Consider the following 18,434-nt stretch of genomic DNA (forward strand, 5'->3'; position numbering starts at 1 on the left):
AAATTGTTTTGTTTCTTACTAAAATTGAATGTTTTGCTCACCTCACACCAGAGATTTACCAAAACCTGGCTGTGCTTCCGTGATCAGAAAGCAGTGCACTTAGCAAAGGACTTCTGGTTGGTGGCCACTGCAAATGCAGGCAAAGGTTCACTGTGTTTGCAGCTCAGCAGTAAGAATAAAATGGAAGGGTTAAGCACTGAGCTGTTGGTGAACAAAAGGGGTTGCCTCTGTTGTCTGGGAGTCATTTGGTGACTGGTGGGATAGAAGGGACAAAGAACACGGAACCAGGAGACTGTGAGATAGGGTTGGCAGACTCACAGGGCTTGATTCTGGCATTGCTGTGTCCACGCTGCACAACAATAGGGCTTGAACCCTGGGTCCTAGCTGGACTTGGGCTGGGATCCTCCACCCCTGTGGGGTCCTAGGACCCTGGGTCCAAGTTTGAGCCCAAGAGATTTGTGTATAGACAGAATAGATAGGGGGGTAGAGTTTGAATCTGAGTCTGAGCTTACATTGCAGTGTAGACATACCACTATTGACATCCATTATCTCTGATACCATACTAAAATATCTCAGATGCTATGGTGATTACACTTGTTAACTGGTGACTTATTTTTAAACACTGGTTGGGGTTAAACTCTGCCCAGCTGGTGAGTCCTTCCTTAATACTGCTCTCTGCAGATAACGAGCTGAAGACTGAGGCAGTGAATACAAGCCAGAGTCAAGCTTAGGTAACAAAAGCTGTAGTACTATTGGAAGAGTTCTGCTGCATCTTTCCTCCTCCAGTTCTACATGAGTCATTCTCCGCTGGTCCCATCTCCTGCAGAAGTTTAATAATCAGTACAACCTGGGGCAGACAAAGATGCCCAATGCTACTCAATCTCAGGGGTGTTAAATGAGAGAATGTATTTTCAAGTTGTGATTTAGATCCATAGTGTGTGTATTTTATTCTACCAATGGTATTTTTAGGAATACCATCTCTTTCTACAAAGTTGGCTGTGGTTATCTGGGTGACAACTTTTGTTTGTTTGTTTTGTGGTAATGCCTAGGAATCTGAGTCACAGGCCTGGACCCCATTGCGGTAAGTGTGGTACAAACACAGAACAAAGAGACAGTCCCTGCCCCCAAAGAGCTACAGTCTACATATAAGACAAGAGGTGGCCACAGACAGATGGGGGAAGTACAAGGAAACAATGAGACAATATGATTAATTGAATCCTGCTTCACCAGTTAAACCCTTGGTTTTACATGTGAGCAAGTTAGAACCCACAGAACAGATGCCCCCAACTCAGTCTGTATGCGCTGAGATGATGGGTTCTGAATTGTAGCTAACTGTGTGACACCCAAAGTCAGTTGGGTGAATTTGCTCACTGCAGCTGGACTGTAGGCAATCATGGGTGCAGCCGCTGCCACTGTAATGACAGCAAGAGCATCCAATCCAGTGCTTAATTTGTAATGAAAAAGGTGGCGGTGCTCAAGCAATTTTTTGCATTTGTAACTGATGCAGCAAGCCCAGAGGTGCTGTGGCTATGAACTGCCAAGCCCAGAGGTGCTGGGGCTCAGCCCTAGCACAAATTAAGCACTGCTCCAACCCTGACTGCTGTGGGTACCCAGAGCTCCACTGATAGGAACCCCCTGGAGCCTGGTGTTTTCAAACCCTGGGGTCAACAAAGTCCCCCACTGCAGGGGCCCAGGGCCCAGCCATGCACTGTGGCCAGGGCAACCCTGGAGCCCCCAGAACAGGTACCACTGAGGCCAACACGGCATCAGAACCTACCCTGGTCCTCCATGCAGCCAAGCTGGAGGTGGGGTCCTGGGGAGCCCTGGGGCTGCATGTGCAACTCCTACCTGCGAGGAGCCAGGGCAGAGCCTGGCCACGCGCCTAATGCACAGGCTGGAGTGCCCGCCCCCCACAGGGGAACCCGGACTGCACCACTACACAGAAACGGGGGGGGGAGGAGTGGGAGCTCCTGGACGGTGTCACGGCCGAGAGGGGCTACAGGTGAGCCAGCGCAGCCTCACACTTGCGCAGGTGTATTCTCCTGCTTGCGAGACTGCACGCCGCCATGTTGTAGGGTCGAGGACGCTCAACGCATGCGCAGTCTCACTCTTCTTGCCTCTGCCCTTTAAAAGCTGCCAGGCGGCCGGAGCCCGGCCCCATAGAGGGAAATCACGGTGGGTGGGGACGGCGACGATGGCGGAGAGCAGTGAGCCGGCTGTAAGTGTTCTCTACTGCCGCCTCGGTTCTTCCCCCACACCGGGAGCCCATAATCTCCCGCTTTGGGGGCGTCTGGGGCAGGGGAGAGCTCCCTCTGTGTAGTGCCAGGACATCACCTCCTGGACAGCTGCCCTGCCCCACCTGGAGCCCCCTGGCCTGCCTGGCAGTCACCCCTTGGCCTGTTCCAGCTGTTCTTCCCTTTGGCTCTGCCTCTCAGACCCCAGGTGCCTGGCTGTGCAGGGCAGAGGGCAGTTACCAGCCCCCAGGCAGCCACTGGCCCTGGCAGGTGCCCCAGGCAGGAGAGCAGTGAGGCTCGTGGGTGGGGAACTCCCAGCAAGGGCAGAGCTACTCCCCTTGGCCCCAGGTGAATCCCCTGGTGTGGTGCTGAGTCAAGTGCCCATGCATGCCCAGCCACTGGATGGGGCTTCTTGGGCTATGGTTGTGTAGCCCCAGATGACCAGTGTGACTGACTTGATCACTCCGTGGCTCCAGCCCTGCTCTAACTAGTTAGGCCAGTATCTTGGTCTTCTCGTGGGATGTCTGTCCTGCTGTATAGTCTGGAGTTCGCTTTCCTTAGTTCACAGCCTGGTCCTTGGTTTTGCCCCTCAGCCTTTCCCAGACTAAGGCTCCTTGTCCCAGTTTAGAGTCTAATGGTGTGAAGCTAAAGGGCCTCTCCACGGCACTGAGCTAGGGTTATCTCTGCTCCTTTTCATGTCGTATAGATTCAGCTACTGCTTCGTGAGGCTGGTTCTCAAATCCACCTCTCCTCCTTCATCCAAACTCCTCTTTCCAGCTGCCTCTGGGGCACTCCTCTGGATGTCCCACCACTACCTCCCCCTCATCAGGACAGAGCTTCTTACTGTTTCCCCATCAGGCAGCTTCACACCTCTCCCCGTCCCCCAGGCCTATGATCTGGGCAGCCTCTTGGCTCTTCTCCCCCATATCCAGCCTCTTGATAGAGCCTGTCTCCTGTCTAATGTCCCCCTTTCCCTGCTGTCCTTGTAGCTAAGCCCCTTCTCCATGTAGTGGTCACTTCTTGCCTTTATCACAGTAACATCCTCTCTGGCCTTCCCTCTTCTGCTCCCTGGGGTCTGTCAAAACTGCTGCTACTGAAGATCCTTTGTTCTGCTGTTGTTCAAACTACATCACTCCCTCCATTGGCTCCCTGGTTTACTGCATCAGATTTGCACACCTCCTCCTCTGGGTCCAATATCAGTGTGGCTGTCTCTGACCCCCTTGGTGGATTAATCTCAGCCCTTTGACCAATGTAGGTTCTGCAGAATCCTCATGGTTGCCAAACAAACCTTCTAAAGGGGACTCAAGTGAAACCAATGCACAATTGTCCCTCTGAGTCTGTAGACAGTGTTAGCTTTGAGGAGCATGAACTTCCCTCATTAACATCAGCTGGGCAATAACTCTTAAACCTACCAGTGATACTTTGAGAGCTACATTTTCACCTAATGCAGGTGTAGAACTGGGCTTCTAATTTGTGCAAGTACAGCAGTTATGTGTACAAACTGACAAACTGCACATGCCAATGACTAGTTCAACAAAAGGACAGACATAACTTTGTTTCTAACAGCTCTGGCCTTGCTTTTCCCACTCAGTGATATGCTGCGTGCAACAGGAGCTTTGCTGTCTGAGACCCCGGTCCTCCAACTTGTACCATGTGGGTGGATCCTGTGCCCACACAGAACTCTCTTAAAGTCTACGTGGATTCTCTGAGTCTCTGAAACACGTTGTAGGCTCTGGGCCCCACAGTTAATTTCTACTGAAGCAGAGTAAACTTCCCATTGATTTTAATGAAGCAGCTGAGAGATTAAAAACTAGTAGACTTCCATCACCCTTCCAGCTAGTGCCTTGGAGGTGCCAGGAGTCTGGGGTTAGCAATAGGCAGGGCTGTCTCCAGGCTGTCTCCAGGAAGAGGAAGAAGAAGCAGGTGCCTGGGGCAGCTAATAGAAAGGGGCGGTACTCCATCCATTATTGGGGTGGCATGTCATGGTCTTCGGTGGCAATTCAGCGGTGGGTCCTTCACTCCCTCTCTTCCTCTTCGGCGGCACTTCAGCTGCAGCTCAATTGGATTTTTCTTTTTCTTTTTTTTTTCTTTGCCGCTTGGGGCGGCAAAAAAGTTGGAGCCGGCCCTGGGAGTAGAGGCTGTCAGAGATCTCTAAATACCTGTTAGCCAGCAGGACATGCCCCATCTGGGGCTTGATGAGAGGGAGATCTTTGTCAATTCTATGGCATTAGTTCAGCACCCCTTCTTTGGTTGGGGAAGTGGATGGGTGCTCACCCACCTCTCTGGCTTGGGGCAGGTCAGGATGCCTGTCTCCTTACTAGCTGGCTGCTGGAAGGAGCAGGGATGCCCTACTCCCCATCTCGCTCTGTCTCCTAGATCCTAGAAGACTACCTTCTGGCAGAAGATGCTCCTTTGCTGGAAGAAATGGCGGAGGAAGATGAGGAGATTGACCTGTACAATGAAATGACCTTTGGGTTAGGTAGGGCTTGGAGGCAGCAGGAAAGGAGGAGCATCAGGGCATGGGGGGTGAGCAGACTTTGGAAAGAGAGGGCAGTGGGGAATACAAAGGTTGGGCAGTGGGGGTGTGACTTGGGCTTGTTGGGAGGTGTTGAAGGCTGGGGCTTGGGGGTGTCACCTGCGGGAGAGATTCCACACCTGGGGAGTTGCTTTCTGGAGCAGGAAGCTCAAAGGTCAGTTTCCCAGCATCTAGCTCCCCCTGTTGGTCAGGGCAGCATCTCCCCAGTTCACACTGGGTGCACCACAGGCAGTGGAGCTGCTGTGGAATCCCCCAGCTCTCTGCCCCTGACTGGAACCCTCCTTTCTTTCCTCCAAAGATCGAGACTCCATGGAAGAGGAAGTGGCAAAAGCCCCAGCTCCTCCAGATAAAGGCCCAGAGCTGAGTCTTGTGGGTGAAAATGAGGCAGCGGTGGTGACAGAGGTAGCAGAGGAGGAGGAGGAGGAGGAGTACAAGGCCACTGAGCAGCCTGGCCTGGGGGCAGAAGAGGAGGAGCCCATGCTGGAGGAGATGGAAGAGGCAGGGGAAGAAGGTGAGGCAGAGTCTGGAGCACGACCTGATGACTTTGCTGACATGGAGGAGGAGACAGGGGTAGATGAACGTGAGGAGGAGGAGGAGGAGGAAGAAGAAGAGGAGGAGGAGGAAGGGGAAGAAGAGGAGCAGCATGAGGAGGACAACGAGGAGCAGAATGATTTGGGAGACCCAGCAGTGATGAGAGCTGTGCACAGCAAGCCCACGCTGGAGGTGAGAAAGGCGGGGGGGGGGGCTCCAGAAGGGTGTGTGGATTTAGTCCTTTCTCCATGAGTGTTTGGAGAGTGGTGCTGTCTCCTACCAGCTTTCTGGGCAGGGGGTCCCGCCCTCCCACGCCCAGCAGGATTCTCCTCATTAACTTCAGCAGCCCCTAGGAACTGGGAAGATATCAACTGAGGCGGGGAGGGGGTCTGCTGGGAGATGGCTATGTGCATTTCCCCTTCCTCTCTCTGACCCCAGGGTCAGCCATTCTGGGACTGAGGACAGATCCCTGCCCATGCTAGCAGCAAGTGACTCCCCCGCACTCTCCCTGGGGCAAGTCCCCTTCCCTCTCCCGCAGGTACAGAGGGAGGCAGGGAAGCTGAATTCCCCAGACCCCAGGGACTGAGTGCAATTCTTCTGTGCCCTGCAGAGCCTGGACTCAGCAGTTCTTGACAGCAGGATCGGCTCCACCTGGGGAGAGTTCGAGGGCGATGACTTGGTAAGAGCGAAGTCACCTTCCCCCTGCCTGGCTCGGTCCGCCCCTGTCCCCTTCCCTGGAGTGCTGCTGGCTGGGGGAGGGGGGATGGGAGGAGATAGGGGCTCCCCCACAACCAGTGCTCCTGCACTTCACAGGATCTCCTCTAGGGAGGGGCCTAGGACTGGAGCAGTGGGGAACTTCAGTCACTGGCCCTGTACCTGCAGCACCCACAGCTGGAAGAGACTAGGGTGAGTGGCTGGGAGCTCCCCTGATACTTGTAGCTCCTACAGTGCCTCCTGCTGGAAGAGGCCAGGCCTGGAGTAGCTGTAGGTTCACCCACAGTGCTTCTAAGCTGTCCTCTGCAGTGCCTCCCGCTGGCAGATGCTGGGACTACAGCTGTTTTTTCCTTCCTGCTCCCTCCACCTTTGCTTGGTGAGTCTTTCCCTTGAGCCTAACTTCCAGTGCCTTTCAGATGGCTGCAGATTCAGGTGCATGGACCTCATCCCCAAGCAGCATCCTGTCACACCACATGTTGGAGGTGAGCACCACCCTTTGCTTTCTCCCCGTATCCAGAAGAGGGCATCACTGGGCACTGTGAGCTTGGAACATCCAAGCTCTGGAGCCATCAAGCTGCCTAGGCTGGAGGGCCCCTCCCCCTCATCCCCCTGAACATCCAGGGATCCAGAACCCAAACCAAAGGGCTTGCTGAGTTTCAGGCAGGGGCTGGTACATGGGACTGATGGATATGGTGGGGGAGTGTCCCAAGGGTGGGCGGGAACTGGCATGGCCTGCAGGCAGAGGGCTCTTTCAGGCTGAAGGTGCTGTAGGAATGTGGAAGGGTTCCAGGCCTGGTGATTGATGGAGAATGGGCTTTGGCCCCGAAGGAGTTTGGAGGCATGGAATAGACTCCTCTGTCCCATCCCCCTGAGGTGGGGTTGGTGCAAAGATTTGTGGGAGAAGGTACCTGCTCTGCAGAGCTCCTGTGCCCTGCTAGAGCTGAGCTGATCCTGTGATGGAATTTGGGAGCTCTGTGGGGAGGTCATATCCCCCGCTGCAGAGCATCTTGTGGGCTCGGGAAAGCAGCCAGCCCTTGCTATGCTCTGGGGAGTGCATCAGCTCCACAATCCCTCTAGCAGCTCCACAGCTGGAGGTGCCTGTGTGCTGAGCTTGCCCCTACTCCGCTCCATTGTGACTCCAAACCCCAGGGCTGGCCGGCTTTGTGGCCTACAGGCAGGTATATACAGCAGCTTTCCAAAGCAGGGATTGTCCAGCCATCCACCCACCCAGGCTCACATGAGCCTGGCCTAGGGGTGATCCTGGGAATGTCAGCCTTGTCTCACTGCTGATCCCTTCAGTCAGTGCTCCCAGCTCCCTGGGATTGTGGGGGACTCGAGCCCATCTCACCTGGTTTGGGTGCAGGCGGTGCTGGCTGAAACCAGTCCTTGGGGCTGCCAGGGTTGTCACTCTCCCTCCAGCAGTGGCCTGCTATACCCTGAGGTACAGCAGAAAGGCTCTATCTTTGTCTCCCCTGTAGGACAAAGCCATTCTCCAGGCATTGGACAGGGGCTCCCCCATGTCGCATATGAACCTGGACTTCCTTGTCTCCCCAGCGCAGAGGGGGTACCTGGGCTCCCCTGGACTCAAGCGCTCGGACTTCAGAATGATGTCCCCGAAATCCTTCCCTCAGCGCTTTATGCGGCAGGTAAAGTGACTTTCTACCTTCTGCCCTTCATTCCCCTGCTCCTGTGTCCCTACTACGCCTCTGTTGGTCCCTCTGCCCTGTGTCACCTTGGGGTCACTCTGCCCCATGCTCTGGGCCATCCCTCACAGCAGTGCTGCTCCAACAGTGTCTGTCTTGCATGTGCTATTTACAGCATTGATGCTGAATGCTGCCGGGCAAGCTGCAGGGCAGGGCCTGACACTGGCCCAGTCAGCCTGCTGCAGTCCTGCTTCCAGTATCAGAGGGGTAGCCGTGTTAGTCTGTATCTGCAAAAACGAGGAGTCTGGTGACACCTTAAAGACTAAAAGATTTATTTGAGTATAACTTTTCATGGGTAAAAAACCCACTTCTTCAGATGCATCTTTAAGGTGCCACCAGACTCCTGCTTCCAGTAACATTCCTGTCTCCTGTCCTGCAGCAGTCTCCCATGATGCCCCGCTCCATGGGCTCCCCTCGACCATACACGCCACCCCGCAGAGCCTCGCCTCTCTTCACCCCCAATCAGGTAACACCCCGAGCTGCTTCTTCCCTCCCAGCCCAGGGCCTCTCAGGAAGCTTTGGCCATTCCAATCTGCACCCGTACACATGTCACTGGAGCTGATCAGCCCATCTCCCATTGTGGCAGCTCTGGAGAGTTTGGGGAAGGTGTCAAGGTGTATTGACCTGGCTGCTAGCACAGCTCTATGCTGGGAGGAGGGAGGCATTTCTTCTGATCAAGCCCTAGCCTGAGGAATCTTTCTGCCTTGAAATGGCAGGATCAGCCCTTGTAACTTCATCCTGGTCCCTGTCACTGCAGGTGCTGCTGTCTGGTCCTTCTTAGTAACTTACTAAGCTGTTCTCCTCCAGCAGGCAGTTCCACAGGTGGTTATATAAAGAATCACTTCCTTTATCCATCTCAAATGCTCTACCTTTTAATCCCAAGTGCCCTTTTCTGTTGTCTCATGGGGAAAGGAAATAGTCCCCTGCAGAGTCATTCTCTTACAGACCTCTCTTCTATTCTTTCCTAATGCCTTAGCCATCCCCAATGTCTCCTCTGGGATCCTGCCCCCACCCCCGATACGTTACCGCTCCTGAGGATGTTCTCCTGGAGCCGTACCCCTTGTCCCCTGTACCTCACTCAGTCCTGCTGTCCCCTGTTGGATGAGGTGGGCAGCACCAAGTACAGTACATAGGGGAGGAGCTAGAGGGTGGCCCGGGGCATATTGTGTGGAGAGGTTGCTCTAGGCCTCAGCCAAAGCCTCATCTTTGGTTCCAGGCATCATGCTTCAGAAAAGACCAACAGGGAGATTAGAGAACAGCATGGACAGGGCAAGCGGGGGCAGGCTGAACCAGCAGCAGGACGCAGGGCAGGGAAGAGTGTCTTTAGGAGCCATTCAGGGGCTGGAGCTGGATCCCACGTTGGGCACAGTTACCCCTAGAGTATGAGTGGAAGGGGATCGGGCTGGATCCGTGGAGCCCACTAATAGGTCACCCGACTCCTCTCCTGGTGCTGGGGCAGCAGAGACTATCTTTGCTGGTTGGCAGCATGATGCTGAAGTCCCAACTGTGGTCTGTGTAATGGGGCTGAGGACAGGATCTCGACAGGGCCTCGAGGAACAGCTGGGAGCAGGAATTTTCAGACCCGATGGGCAACTAGGGCAGTGTCTGTCAGTCAGTAGGGGGTGCTGCCCACATGACTGACTGGAAATGGACCCACAACAAAACTCCTCCAGCATTGGGTGCTTCCTGGCCATGCCTGGCAGTTGCGTGGGGGAGGGGTGAAGGAGCTCCATTCTGCCATGCAACATGTGCTGCTCTCATCAGCATGCAGCAGGGTGCAGAGGAGGAGGCAGCTCCACTGCAGCATGCAGGGGGGCAGGGAGGAGCCAGCACCTCTGGCCATGGGGCGTTCCACTCCTTCTCCCTAATGCCAGGTGAACGAAAGTGCCCCACATCCATCCTGGCCCTTCAAGGGCTCCTGGGTTTCTTAGTTAGGGGAAGAGGGTGCTCCGGCTCTGGAAATATAACCCTTGTCTCCTCTTTCAGAGCTCGGGGTATGTGTCTCCGACTCCCTTTAGGCCCATGTCACGCAACATCAGCACCCCAACGCAGCCCCTGGCCATGCACTTTGGTCCCATGTCTCCTTCTCTGGAGCCCCCTCTCTTCTTCAGTCCTCCAGCCGGCTGCCAGCTGAAGTTCAGGTACCATGAAAGGGGGCAGGATCCCTGTGACCAAAGCATCCAGGGTTCCAGCCTGTTTGATTGTGGGGGCAGGGAGAGCGGCTAATCCCACAAACCGGACTTGGTCCCAAGTCTGGTGATTGAGGTTGGATTGTATAGCTGGTGCATGCTCTGAAATGGGAGCTGGGCACCAGGGCCCCTACCAGAGCTGGGGCTAAGGAGGCATTGTGGCCTGTGAATCCCAAAGAGATTTGAGGTTCAGTGTTGCAGCCCTCCCACCTTATGGCTAAGGATCATGGGGGTGGGACTAGAACCAGTGCTGCTGCTCTTTAATTAGCCAGCAGGCTGGCTGGGACATCCCCTGGATCCTCCAGGAATGGGCCCAGGTCATCCCCAGGGCAGCGGGGGGAAGAGACAGGGCATCCCCCTCCAGGGCCCCTTGCAGCTCCAGATGCAGAGCTCTCGCTCTGGAAGGCAGTGGCCTGAGTCTGGCCTGGTGTCAGAGGCCCCCTCCTCCCCTCCAGCTTTGCCCCCAGCCATCTTCATTACAATATCCTCCATCAGCCATTCCTGCTGCTGGTCTCATCCCCGCCACCTGTCTTTCATTGCAGTATGCCCAGCCACATGACCCAGCTGCATCCTCAGCATCAGCGGATCCTGAATCAGCGGCAGCAGCGAGGGCAGGTGCAGAGGTGAGCTAAGGGGCAGGGAGGAGAGAGACTGGGGGCACAGCCGGCACATGGTGAGATTGGCACAAACCTAAGCCTGGCACTCTGGTACTCCTAGCTGTGTAGGTGCAGCTTGCTGACAGGGTCCAGACATTTCACTCCAGGCTACTCCCTGCTCTCTCTAGGCTGCGGTGCCTTTCCAGGGCTTCCTCTGGAGCTTTCTCAGCTAGGGACCTGGGGGGCAGCTGAGCCCCTAGGAGATGGACTAGGCTGTGAGTGCCATGCCCAAGGCAAGGAAGCTTGAGATGTCTCCCCCTAGATGTTTGTTCCTGTGTCCTGCTGTGATCTGGTTGTGTGCAGGAGGTCATGGAGCCCCAGGCTGGCCCACTGTGATCCCAGGGTCACGGTGGGGGAGGGGGGGGGAGAGAGAGAGAGAGATTGGAAAGCATATGGTAACTGCTATATTCTCAATAAATGCAGCGTGTTGCCTTCTCCCCTGTAAAAAAAAAAAAAAATCTTGTGTGCTTCGTTTAAGCATAACATCACAGATCCCCAGGCTGACTCACTGTGATCCCAGCCGGGGGTTGTGTATAGGGGGTTATGGAGCCCCAGGCTGGCTCACTGTGCTCCGTGGTCTGCGGCTGGCACAGAGCATAGCAGTGGCCTGAGCAGCTGTGGCCCTGTGATTTGTCCCAGGCTCTGTGCATTTGCTGCCTGTAAACGGGCACCTTGACACTAATGTGGCACCAGTCAGGGGGTATCTGGCAGTGTCTGCTCTGGATTCCCCCTCCCTTTCAGGCCTCCACCCAGCTGGGGACCTGCCCTGGTGCTGGGGTAGCTCTCACACCCAGGGCCCTGGCACTCCCCACATATCGGTTCCTCAGCCCCAGTCTCCTCTTGCTCCTTCCTCCATGTACATGGCTGGAAATACTCCCACTGGGGGTGTGTGGCCTGGCCTTCCCCAGGTTGGGCCGAGATTCAGGCAGATCTGCTGAGAGTGCTGGGTGGGCAGGGGGACTCAGATGTGAGAAGTGGCTGGAGAGAGGGCCAGCTGTATGTGAGGGGGGCTCTGTCCATGATTCCACTCCCCTCCCCCCACTGGCACTGCCACCGCCACTAGCTCAGCTCCAGGGTGAAGGAGCTGACCCACCTAGGGGGAGATCAGGAGGGGACTGGGGGCTGGTCTATGCTAGGTGCGCAGCACAGGGGCTGGAGGGGAGGAGCCAGCAGAATCATCTCAGCCAGAGGATCTTTCACCTCCTTGTGCTCAGTGCTCTCCCTCCCATCCCAGGGGCCCTTGTGCTCCCCACATATTGGTTCCTCTCTTGCGAGGCCTTCCTAGGGCCTGTGTAGTCTCCTTGCTACCACCCACGTCTCCAGGCAGAAGCCTGATGTGAACCCATTAATGGATGGGGGGTTGGCCCAACAGGAGCAGCTGGTTGCTGCAGATGCTGCCCTAGGCAGAGTCTCCAGGGAGTAATGCTGGGGGGTGATTCCTGCCCTGCAGCATCTCCCCCAAGAAGGCATGGTCTCTGAAGGCGGATCCCTATTCTGGGCTCATGACACGCAAAGAGAAGGATTGGGTGATCAAGGTGCAGATGATGCAGCTGCAGAGTGAGAATCCTCACCTGGATGACTACTATTACCAGGTGAGCGGGGGGCTGGGGTGTGGGGGGAATCAGATGCCTCCTCTCCCTAGAGTGGGCAGAGACCTCCCTGGCTGGGTGGAGCTTGAGTTTCCCCCAGAGCCCCAGCTAGGCAGACCCCACTATTCCAAGGCTGATCTCCAGCTAGGTCGGTTCTGCCCTGCAGGATCCATCACTGCCCAGCTCTGCCCCAGCTGTTAGGGTGGAGAAGGGTGCTCATGCCCTGTCCTGACGCTGGCCATCCCTGGAGCATGGGGCCTGATGAGGAGGATGCAGGGGGCAGCCAGGAGCCCTGGACTGAAAGCAGAAGCAGGAGAATTAGACTGGCCAGACTGGCCCCTCTTGGTGCAGACCGACCAGTTAAATTGCTGCTCCGCTCTGGGGCTGATGTTGGACTGGGTGGAGCTCTTCCCCCCTCTTTGGCCCACTGCAAGGGCATCATAACTTTTGTAAAAGGGGGGATGCAGGGGCAAAACCGAAGTGCCCTCTCCCTCTCCAGGGCTTGCTCCTCCAGTGGTGAGCCAGCTGCCCTCTTCTGGTGCCACAGCAGCCCCTAGTGGTTGAAAATTGTAATTGCAGCACTTCCCTGGCAGAATCTATTATTCTGCAGGAAAGAAAAAGCAGCAGCGGACATGAATCCAGCTGTTATGTTTCTTTTCTTAAAAAGTGAGGGGTGGGAGGGTCAAGGACCTCTAGTCCCCTGGTGCCAGTGGGCCACAGCTACTGCAGTGCGCTCAGCCCCATAGCAGGCCTGTGCCCAGCCTGCTGCCTCCTCTCACAGCTGCTTTGCCGTCCTGTCCTTCGCAGGCCTATTACCACAGGCTGGAGCGGAAGCAGGCAGAAGAGGAGCTGCTTGGGGGGCGCAACAAGCAGGAGCCCCCCAAGCTGGTGACGCCATACATCCAGAAGATGGAGATCTATGACTCTGGTAAGGATGAGGGGAAGGGCACTGCCTGAGGCAGGCAGGAGGGGCCCTGGGTGGGTTCTCAACATGTCTGCCTCTCTTTCAGTGGTGCGGATTGCAGGCTCGCTGGGCCAGGTTGCCATGTCCACTTGTTACAGCCCTCGTAGGGCCATTGATGCCGTGCACCACGCCCTGCAGGAGGAGGTACGTGTGGAGTGGCCGAGCTCCCCTTAGCCTGCCCCGGCCCTCTGTGCAGCCACTAGGTGGGAGCTTTCTTAGCTGCCTTAAAGCTTCTCAGAGGACAGTGGGACCACTGCACCCTTCTGTAGCTACTCTGGCTAGTGAGGCTCCAGCACCTGTGGCTCTGGCTCTCTCACTGGTGAGATCAGCCCAGCACTGGGGATGGGTCAAGTAGTCGGGTCAGGTGGGGTTAGCTCCTGGGATTCATGCAGTCTGACAGGAGCCCTTTGAAGTGCTCCCCATGTCGGTTGCTCAGTGTCCTGCTGCCATCACATCCAATCAAGCCTGGTAGTAGCTTGGGGACAGCATTGTGGCCTGGAGGCTGCTGTGTTTTGCGGTGGTTGTAACTGGTTGTCTTCCCTTCTCCCCTCTGGATCCAAAGGCTGCGGGGAACCAGCGACTTCGGGCACTGCACAGAATTGAGAAGGTGAGAGGGTGCCTCGGGCACAGCCATGGCTTCCGGGCAAGATGTTTCCCCTCCAGCTGACGTGCTGGGGGGAGCAAGGGCAGAGGAACAGCGGTGGAAGAAGGGTTCATTAGAAGCTGGATATCGGCTCTCTCCAACTTCTGCAAACCCCATGTGGCCTGGATCTTGGTGTGTCCGGCCTCTTGGGGCAGAGATGCTCGCGGGGAGGGTTAGTGTCAAGTGGGCAGCGAGGGTTTGAGACAAGTCCGACAGCGTCTCCAGGCAAAGCCAGGGGATGTTCTGTGGAAGATCCCAGCTTGCATGTGGCTTTGGTGCAAACACTCCCCTCTGCCATATTCATCTGCCTCCTTGAGCCTAGGGCACAGGCTATTCTAAGGAAGGTCAGATAGTCAATGTGGTAGAGGCTGTGGATCAGTGGATCTCTGGCTTCTCCGAGTCCCCTGCAGAGTTCAGAAGTCCATAAGAAACTGTGTATTAGAGCTAGTCCAGGAGACCTGAGTGGCTGAGTGAGCACCCCTGGGTGATGGAGATCCTGGATCCCTGCAGTGAGGGTGGGATGAGTCTTACTTGAGGGTCCCAGCTCCCTCCCCAACCCCAGTGGGCAGTCTCTGTTGTACATAGGAGCTGTGGCTGGGATCTCTTGGGATGTCCCAACTGCTTGTCTCTCACAGCCAGGCAGATTGCTCCTTGTCACAGGCTGAGTGCTGGAGGAAGAATATAGGGCTACTGTTTATCTGGAGAGGCTCATATGGGATCTCATTATTCCTCCCCCTGGGCCCACTTACTAGCTTCTCTCCTGCTTCCCCAGATGTTCCTGCAGCTGCTGGAAGTGGAGGAGACTCAGCGGAAGATGAACCTGCTGCCCGAAGAGCAGCACCCCCGTTTCTGTGAGAAGAGGAGCCACGAAGTTGGGCGCATCTACCAGGCCCTGAAGATCAGGGCGTGCGACAGTGAGGAGTGAGTTTGCTGGTGCACATTTGTGCACTGTCCCTGCGCATGGCTGGCCCCTGGGGAAGGGGGCCCAAGGGCCATCTGGGGAGGGTGCAGGTACCACCTCCATGGTGAAGCATGCCCCTCACCCATGAAGATGCTGTTAGAACAGCAGCTCTCCGGGGCCAGATGGCAACACCCTGTTCCCTGTTGCTTGGCACTAGTGGGTTTGGGAATCCGAAACATTCCTGTCTTCGCTCAGCACTCCACATCCGGCTGTGTCACATCAAATACTCTCGGGCTAAGCCACTTGATGGGAGCCAGCTCCCCTGCTGGACACTGGGGCCCTGTGCTACCTTCTCCTGGCTCCTCCTTCCTCCCCACTCCCAAGCCATGCAAACTCCCCTGCCTGACACCCCAGTTCCCTGCTTTCCTGGCAGCACTTCCCACCGCCAGTGGAGCAAGGGTAGGTGGGAGGGTGCTGGGTCCTGCAGGGTCTGGGCAGCTCAGGGCTCTCCTTCAGGGAGGCAGAAGATGAGTTCCTGCAGGTCCTTTGTGTGCGGAAGGGGAAGAAACTGACCGCGCGACTGCTGCCGCACCTGGCACGGGAGCAGGCGGAGGAGATCCTGGTCACCGTCACCCGCCACCTGCCTTTCCTCATGAGGAAGGATGCGCTGGATGAGGTAATTGCTTGCTGGGGGTAGGGAGAGGCTGGTCCCAGGATGGGGCACAATTTCCCCCTCCCCTAAACCACTCCCCTGGAGTGAGCAGGGAATGTGCCCTCTGCCTTCAATCCAAGCTGGGCCCTAGATCCTAGAGAGGCCATTCTGCAGGCACCAGGTACTGATGAACTGGAGGGAGCTCAGGAGAAGGCATCGACCATTGTAGGAGACTGGGGAATGAGAGGGCTGGCATGAGGCAGAAGGGTCTACCTGGGCAGCATGTCTAGGGCTGGGATCCCAGGGCCCAGCAGGGGTGAGCGATACAGGGTTATAACTAGGGCAATGTGGGGGAGGCTGGGAAAGTGGGGATGTAGCCTGGGCTGCAGGAGAAGTCCTGGATGGCATGGCCAGGCTGTGGCCTAGTCTGCAGATTGCTGTGCCGGAGGGTCCCTTACTTGGCTGCCCTGGGAAATAGACCATAGGGTGCAATTCTCCACAGGCCGATGGGCTGGAGGATCTGTTGCATCTGGGCCCTGCTTCTGGGCTGGAAGGGGGGCGCTTTGTTTACACCTGCAGCCGCCTGCATGAGCTCACCTGTTTCAGTTGGGAGGGGCAGGTCTCCTGGCCCCAGTGAGCACTTGACAGCGCTCCCTAGTGCCCCCTGCAGGTTGGGTTTGTTCCCCCCAGCCCTGTGAGCAGATGCTGTTGCGATTACATGCCAGAGCAGGGAGTAGGGGTTGAGCCCATCTGTATGGTGTCAGGTCTGGGGGCTGGTTTTAACTGCGCTTTCTGCCCTCTCTCTGTGCTGGTGTTTAGTCCCTGCCTGTCCTGTACGGCCCCCTCAGTGAGATGGTGGGCCGGATGACCTTCAGCGAGCTCATTGAGGTCCTGCAGGAGCTGACCAGGCCGCTGGCCGGCTCCACCGAGCTGCCGCTCACCATGACCTTTAAGAACCAGGTGTGTGGAGCTAGGTTGGGCAAGAAGTTGGGGCCAGAAGGGCCTCCAGGAGGGGAAGCCGGTGAGCTCAGAGCTGCCTTGGTGGATGAGATTCTGCGCCTCTCTGGGCGCTCTGGGGTGGGTGCTGGGCCCTGGGGGGGACCCCCTCTCTCCTGGAGCTGGGCCTGGCCTGGCTGTGGCTGCCGTTTCTAACCCATGGCTGCTCCTGTGCTTCCCCGCAGTTCGGGATCTCTCTCCTGTACGCCTTGCTGAGTCACGGCGAGAGGCTGCTCTCCTCCGACATGCCGCTGGAGCCGCACAGCGGGGACTTCGAGAAGTGGTGAGGTGCCACAGGGAGGGGTTCGGCCCAGGCAGCGCCCTGTGTGGGAGGGTGGCTGGGTAGCACACAGCATGCTGTGTTGGCTGGTGCGGAAGGGCAGCTAAGCACTCACTGGTGGGTTTGTCTCCCCAGGACGGACACAGTGTTCCTGGTTGCCAGGGAGCTGTCCCAAGTGCCCAAAACTGCCCTGGTGGAGCCTCTCTTCCTCCCCAGCAACCTCCTCTCTTTGTTCTGCCGCTACCTGGACAAGCAGACCATCCACCGCCTGGAGGCCAAGATGGAGTGAGTGCTGGTCTCCTGGGCTGTGCTGGGGAGTCTTGGGGCACTGGCTGTGCCCAGACTGTAATAGCTGTCATGCTGACTGGTGCCCATGGCTGCCCGCAGCAGGCGTGCCTGAGCTGCCTGGGGCAGTCACTGGCTTTCCCTGGACTGTTGAGGAGACAGGAAGGGGCGTAGCTCTACTGTCAGAAACACAGGCCAGGCAGAGTCCTTCCGAAGCGGGAAGAGCCAAAGGGTAATGCTGCAAGATGGGCCCTCTGGCCTGTTGGGCTAGGCTCCTTGGGGATGTGTCTGGTCTTGTGACTCTCTGAGCTTTGCCCTTCAGGCTGCTCAGAAATCTCCCAGCGTGGTAGCAGGAATGAGGGGGATGGGCAAGAATTGACACAACCCAGTGGCCTTTTGGGGCCCTGTGAGTGCCTTGGCTAGGCTGTCAGCATTACACAGCTGTCCTGGTGCCTTGGGACGTCCTGGCTCTTCCTACACCAAGGTGGCTCCTTGGTCCAGTCATTTCAAGTGACTGGTTTCTTCTTTCCTGATAGGGGCTGCCTGGCACCTGCCTGCGGCGGGAGTCGTCACAGGCAGAGGGGCCCGGCACGTTGCTGTAACACATCCTGATGGTACCAAGCAAGAGGCCCTTGTAGCAGCATAGCTCTGTCCTCTACCAGATGTGGTCTGGGCCAGGGAGGGGGGAAATGACTCCCCAGTGGCAGGGGGTCTGACAGTAACATCAGCTGGAGATGAAGCGAAAGCAACCCCTGAACGCTGCCAACCCAGAACAGTGGGCGTTAGAGCATTGGGCCTGCGGGGGCCATGTCCCAGCTGCTGCATTAGCCCATTCCTAACATGTTGGTCTTGCCTTGCAGGTGCTCCCCTCTGCCCTCGGAGGCTGCCATGCCATGCTGAGACCTCCCAGCCCTGGGAAAGTGGATGAGACCAGCTTCCTGGGTAGTGGTGCCCATCTTCTCTGAGATGCACAGGCAGGGAGCATCACCTTGTGACTTTGTTTCAAATCAGACACTATCCCTGGCACAGGGGGACTTTGTGTTTTTTGCCCTAGCACCGGGAAGAGCAAGACTCAAGGGCTGATCATGGCCCTCTCCAGCGCCAGTGCCTGGGGGCACAGCACAGGGGACATGGGTAACTTATTTGGGCCTCGCCCCGCAGAGGCAAGCGCTGGAGCACAGTGGGCGCAAAGCAGATGTGTACAGTGGGCACGGGGAGCACCTGGTGGTGGGCGATTGAGGTTGACTGTGTACAGCACTCGCTAAAATAAAAGCGATTAACAAGACCTCCTGGCCTCGGTATGTGAAGTCTCCAGCTTGGGCAAGCCCCCAGTGTGCTGTAAACAGGGCATGGAAGTGCAGCCCAGAGACGACATGTTCCCACCAAGCTCCTGGCACATGGCTCCTCAGCAGCTGCTCCATCACATGCCTTCTCTGTGTGGGCACAGCTCTGGTGTGTGCAGTCCTCTCAGAGAACCTTCCTGGGCTGAACTGCCATAGTCTTGTGTGTTGGCATGGAGTGGGGCATGCGGATAGATTTGCTGCCTGAGCTCCAGGCTCTG

At 56.8% G+C, this 18,434-nt stretch overlaps 1 protein-coding gene across 7 annotated transcripts; it reads left to right on the top strand.

Moving 5' to 3' along the window:
• Positions 1-1,853: 1,853 nt before the first annotated feature.
• PATL2 (PAT1 homolog 2) lies at positions 1,854-18,158 on the top strand. 7 transcript variants are annotated; one of them, XM_050967427.1, is made up of 19 exons: positions 1,854-2,002; positions 4,611-4,713; positions 5,069-5,493; positions 5,912-5,980; positions 6,432-6,497; positions 7,494-7,661; positions 8,098-8,184; positions 9,705-9,859; positions 10,450-10,530; positions 12,014-12,155; positions 12,960-13,080; positions 13,163-13,260; positions 13,679-13,723; positions 14,532-14,680; positions 15,177-15,336; positions 16,132-16,272; positions 16,494-16,591; positions 16,724-16,873; positions 17,734-18,158. In XM_050967427.1, the coding sequence occupies exons 1-19, from the start codon at positions 1,886-1,888 to the stop codon at positions 17,771-17,773; spliced, it is 2,415 nt and encodes an 804-aa protein (XP_050823384.1). In that variant the 5' UTR covers positions 1,854-1,885; the 3' UTR covers positions 17,774-18,158. The 7 variants fall into 7 exon arrangements, with proteins under 7 accessions (XP_050823384.1, XP_050823385.1, XP_050823386.1 ...); XM_050967428.1 differs by having other exon boundaries at positions 8,101-8,184; XM_050967429.1 differs by having other exon boundaries at positions 7,575-7,661.
• Positions 18,159-18,434: the final 276 nt, after the last annotated feature.

The sequence above is a fragment of the Gopherus flavomarginatus genome, chromosome 9 (genome assembly GCF_025201925.1).
Source record: "Gopherus flavomarginatus isolate rGopFla2 chromosome 9, rGopFla2.mat.asm, whole genome shotgun sequence".
NCBI classification, from domain to species: domain Eukaryota; kingdom Metazoa; phylum Chordata; order Testudines; family Testudinidae; genus Gopherus; species Gopherus flavomarginatus.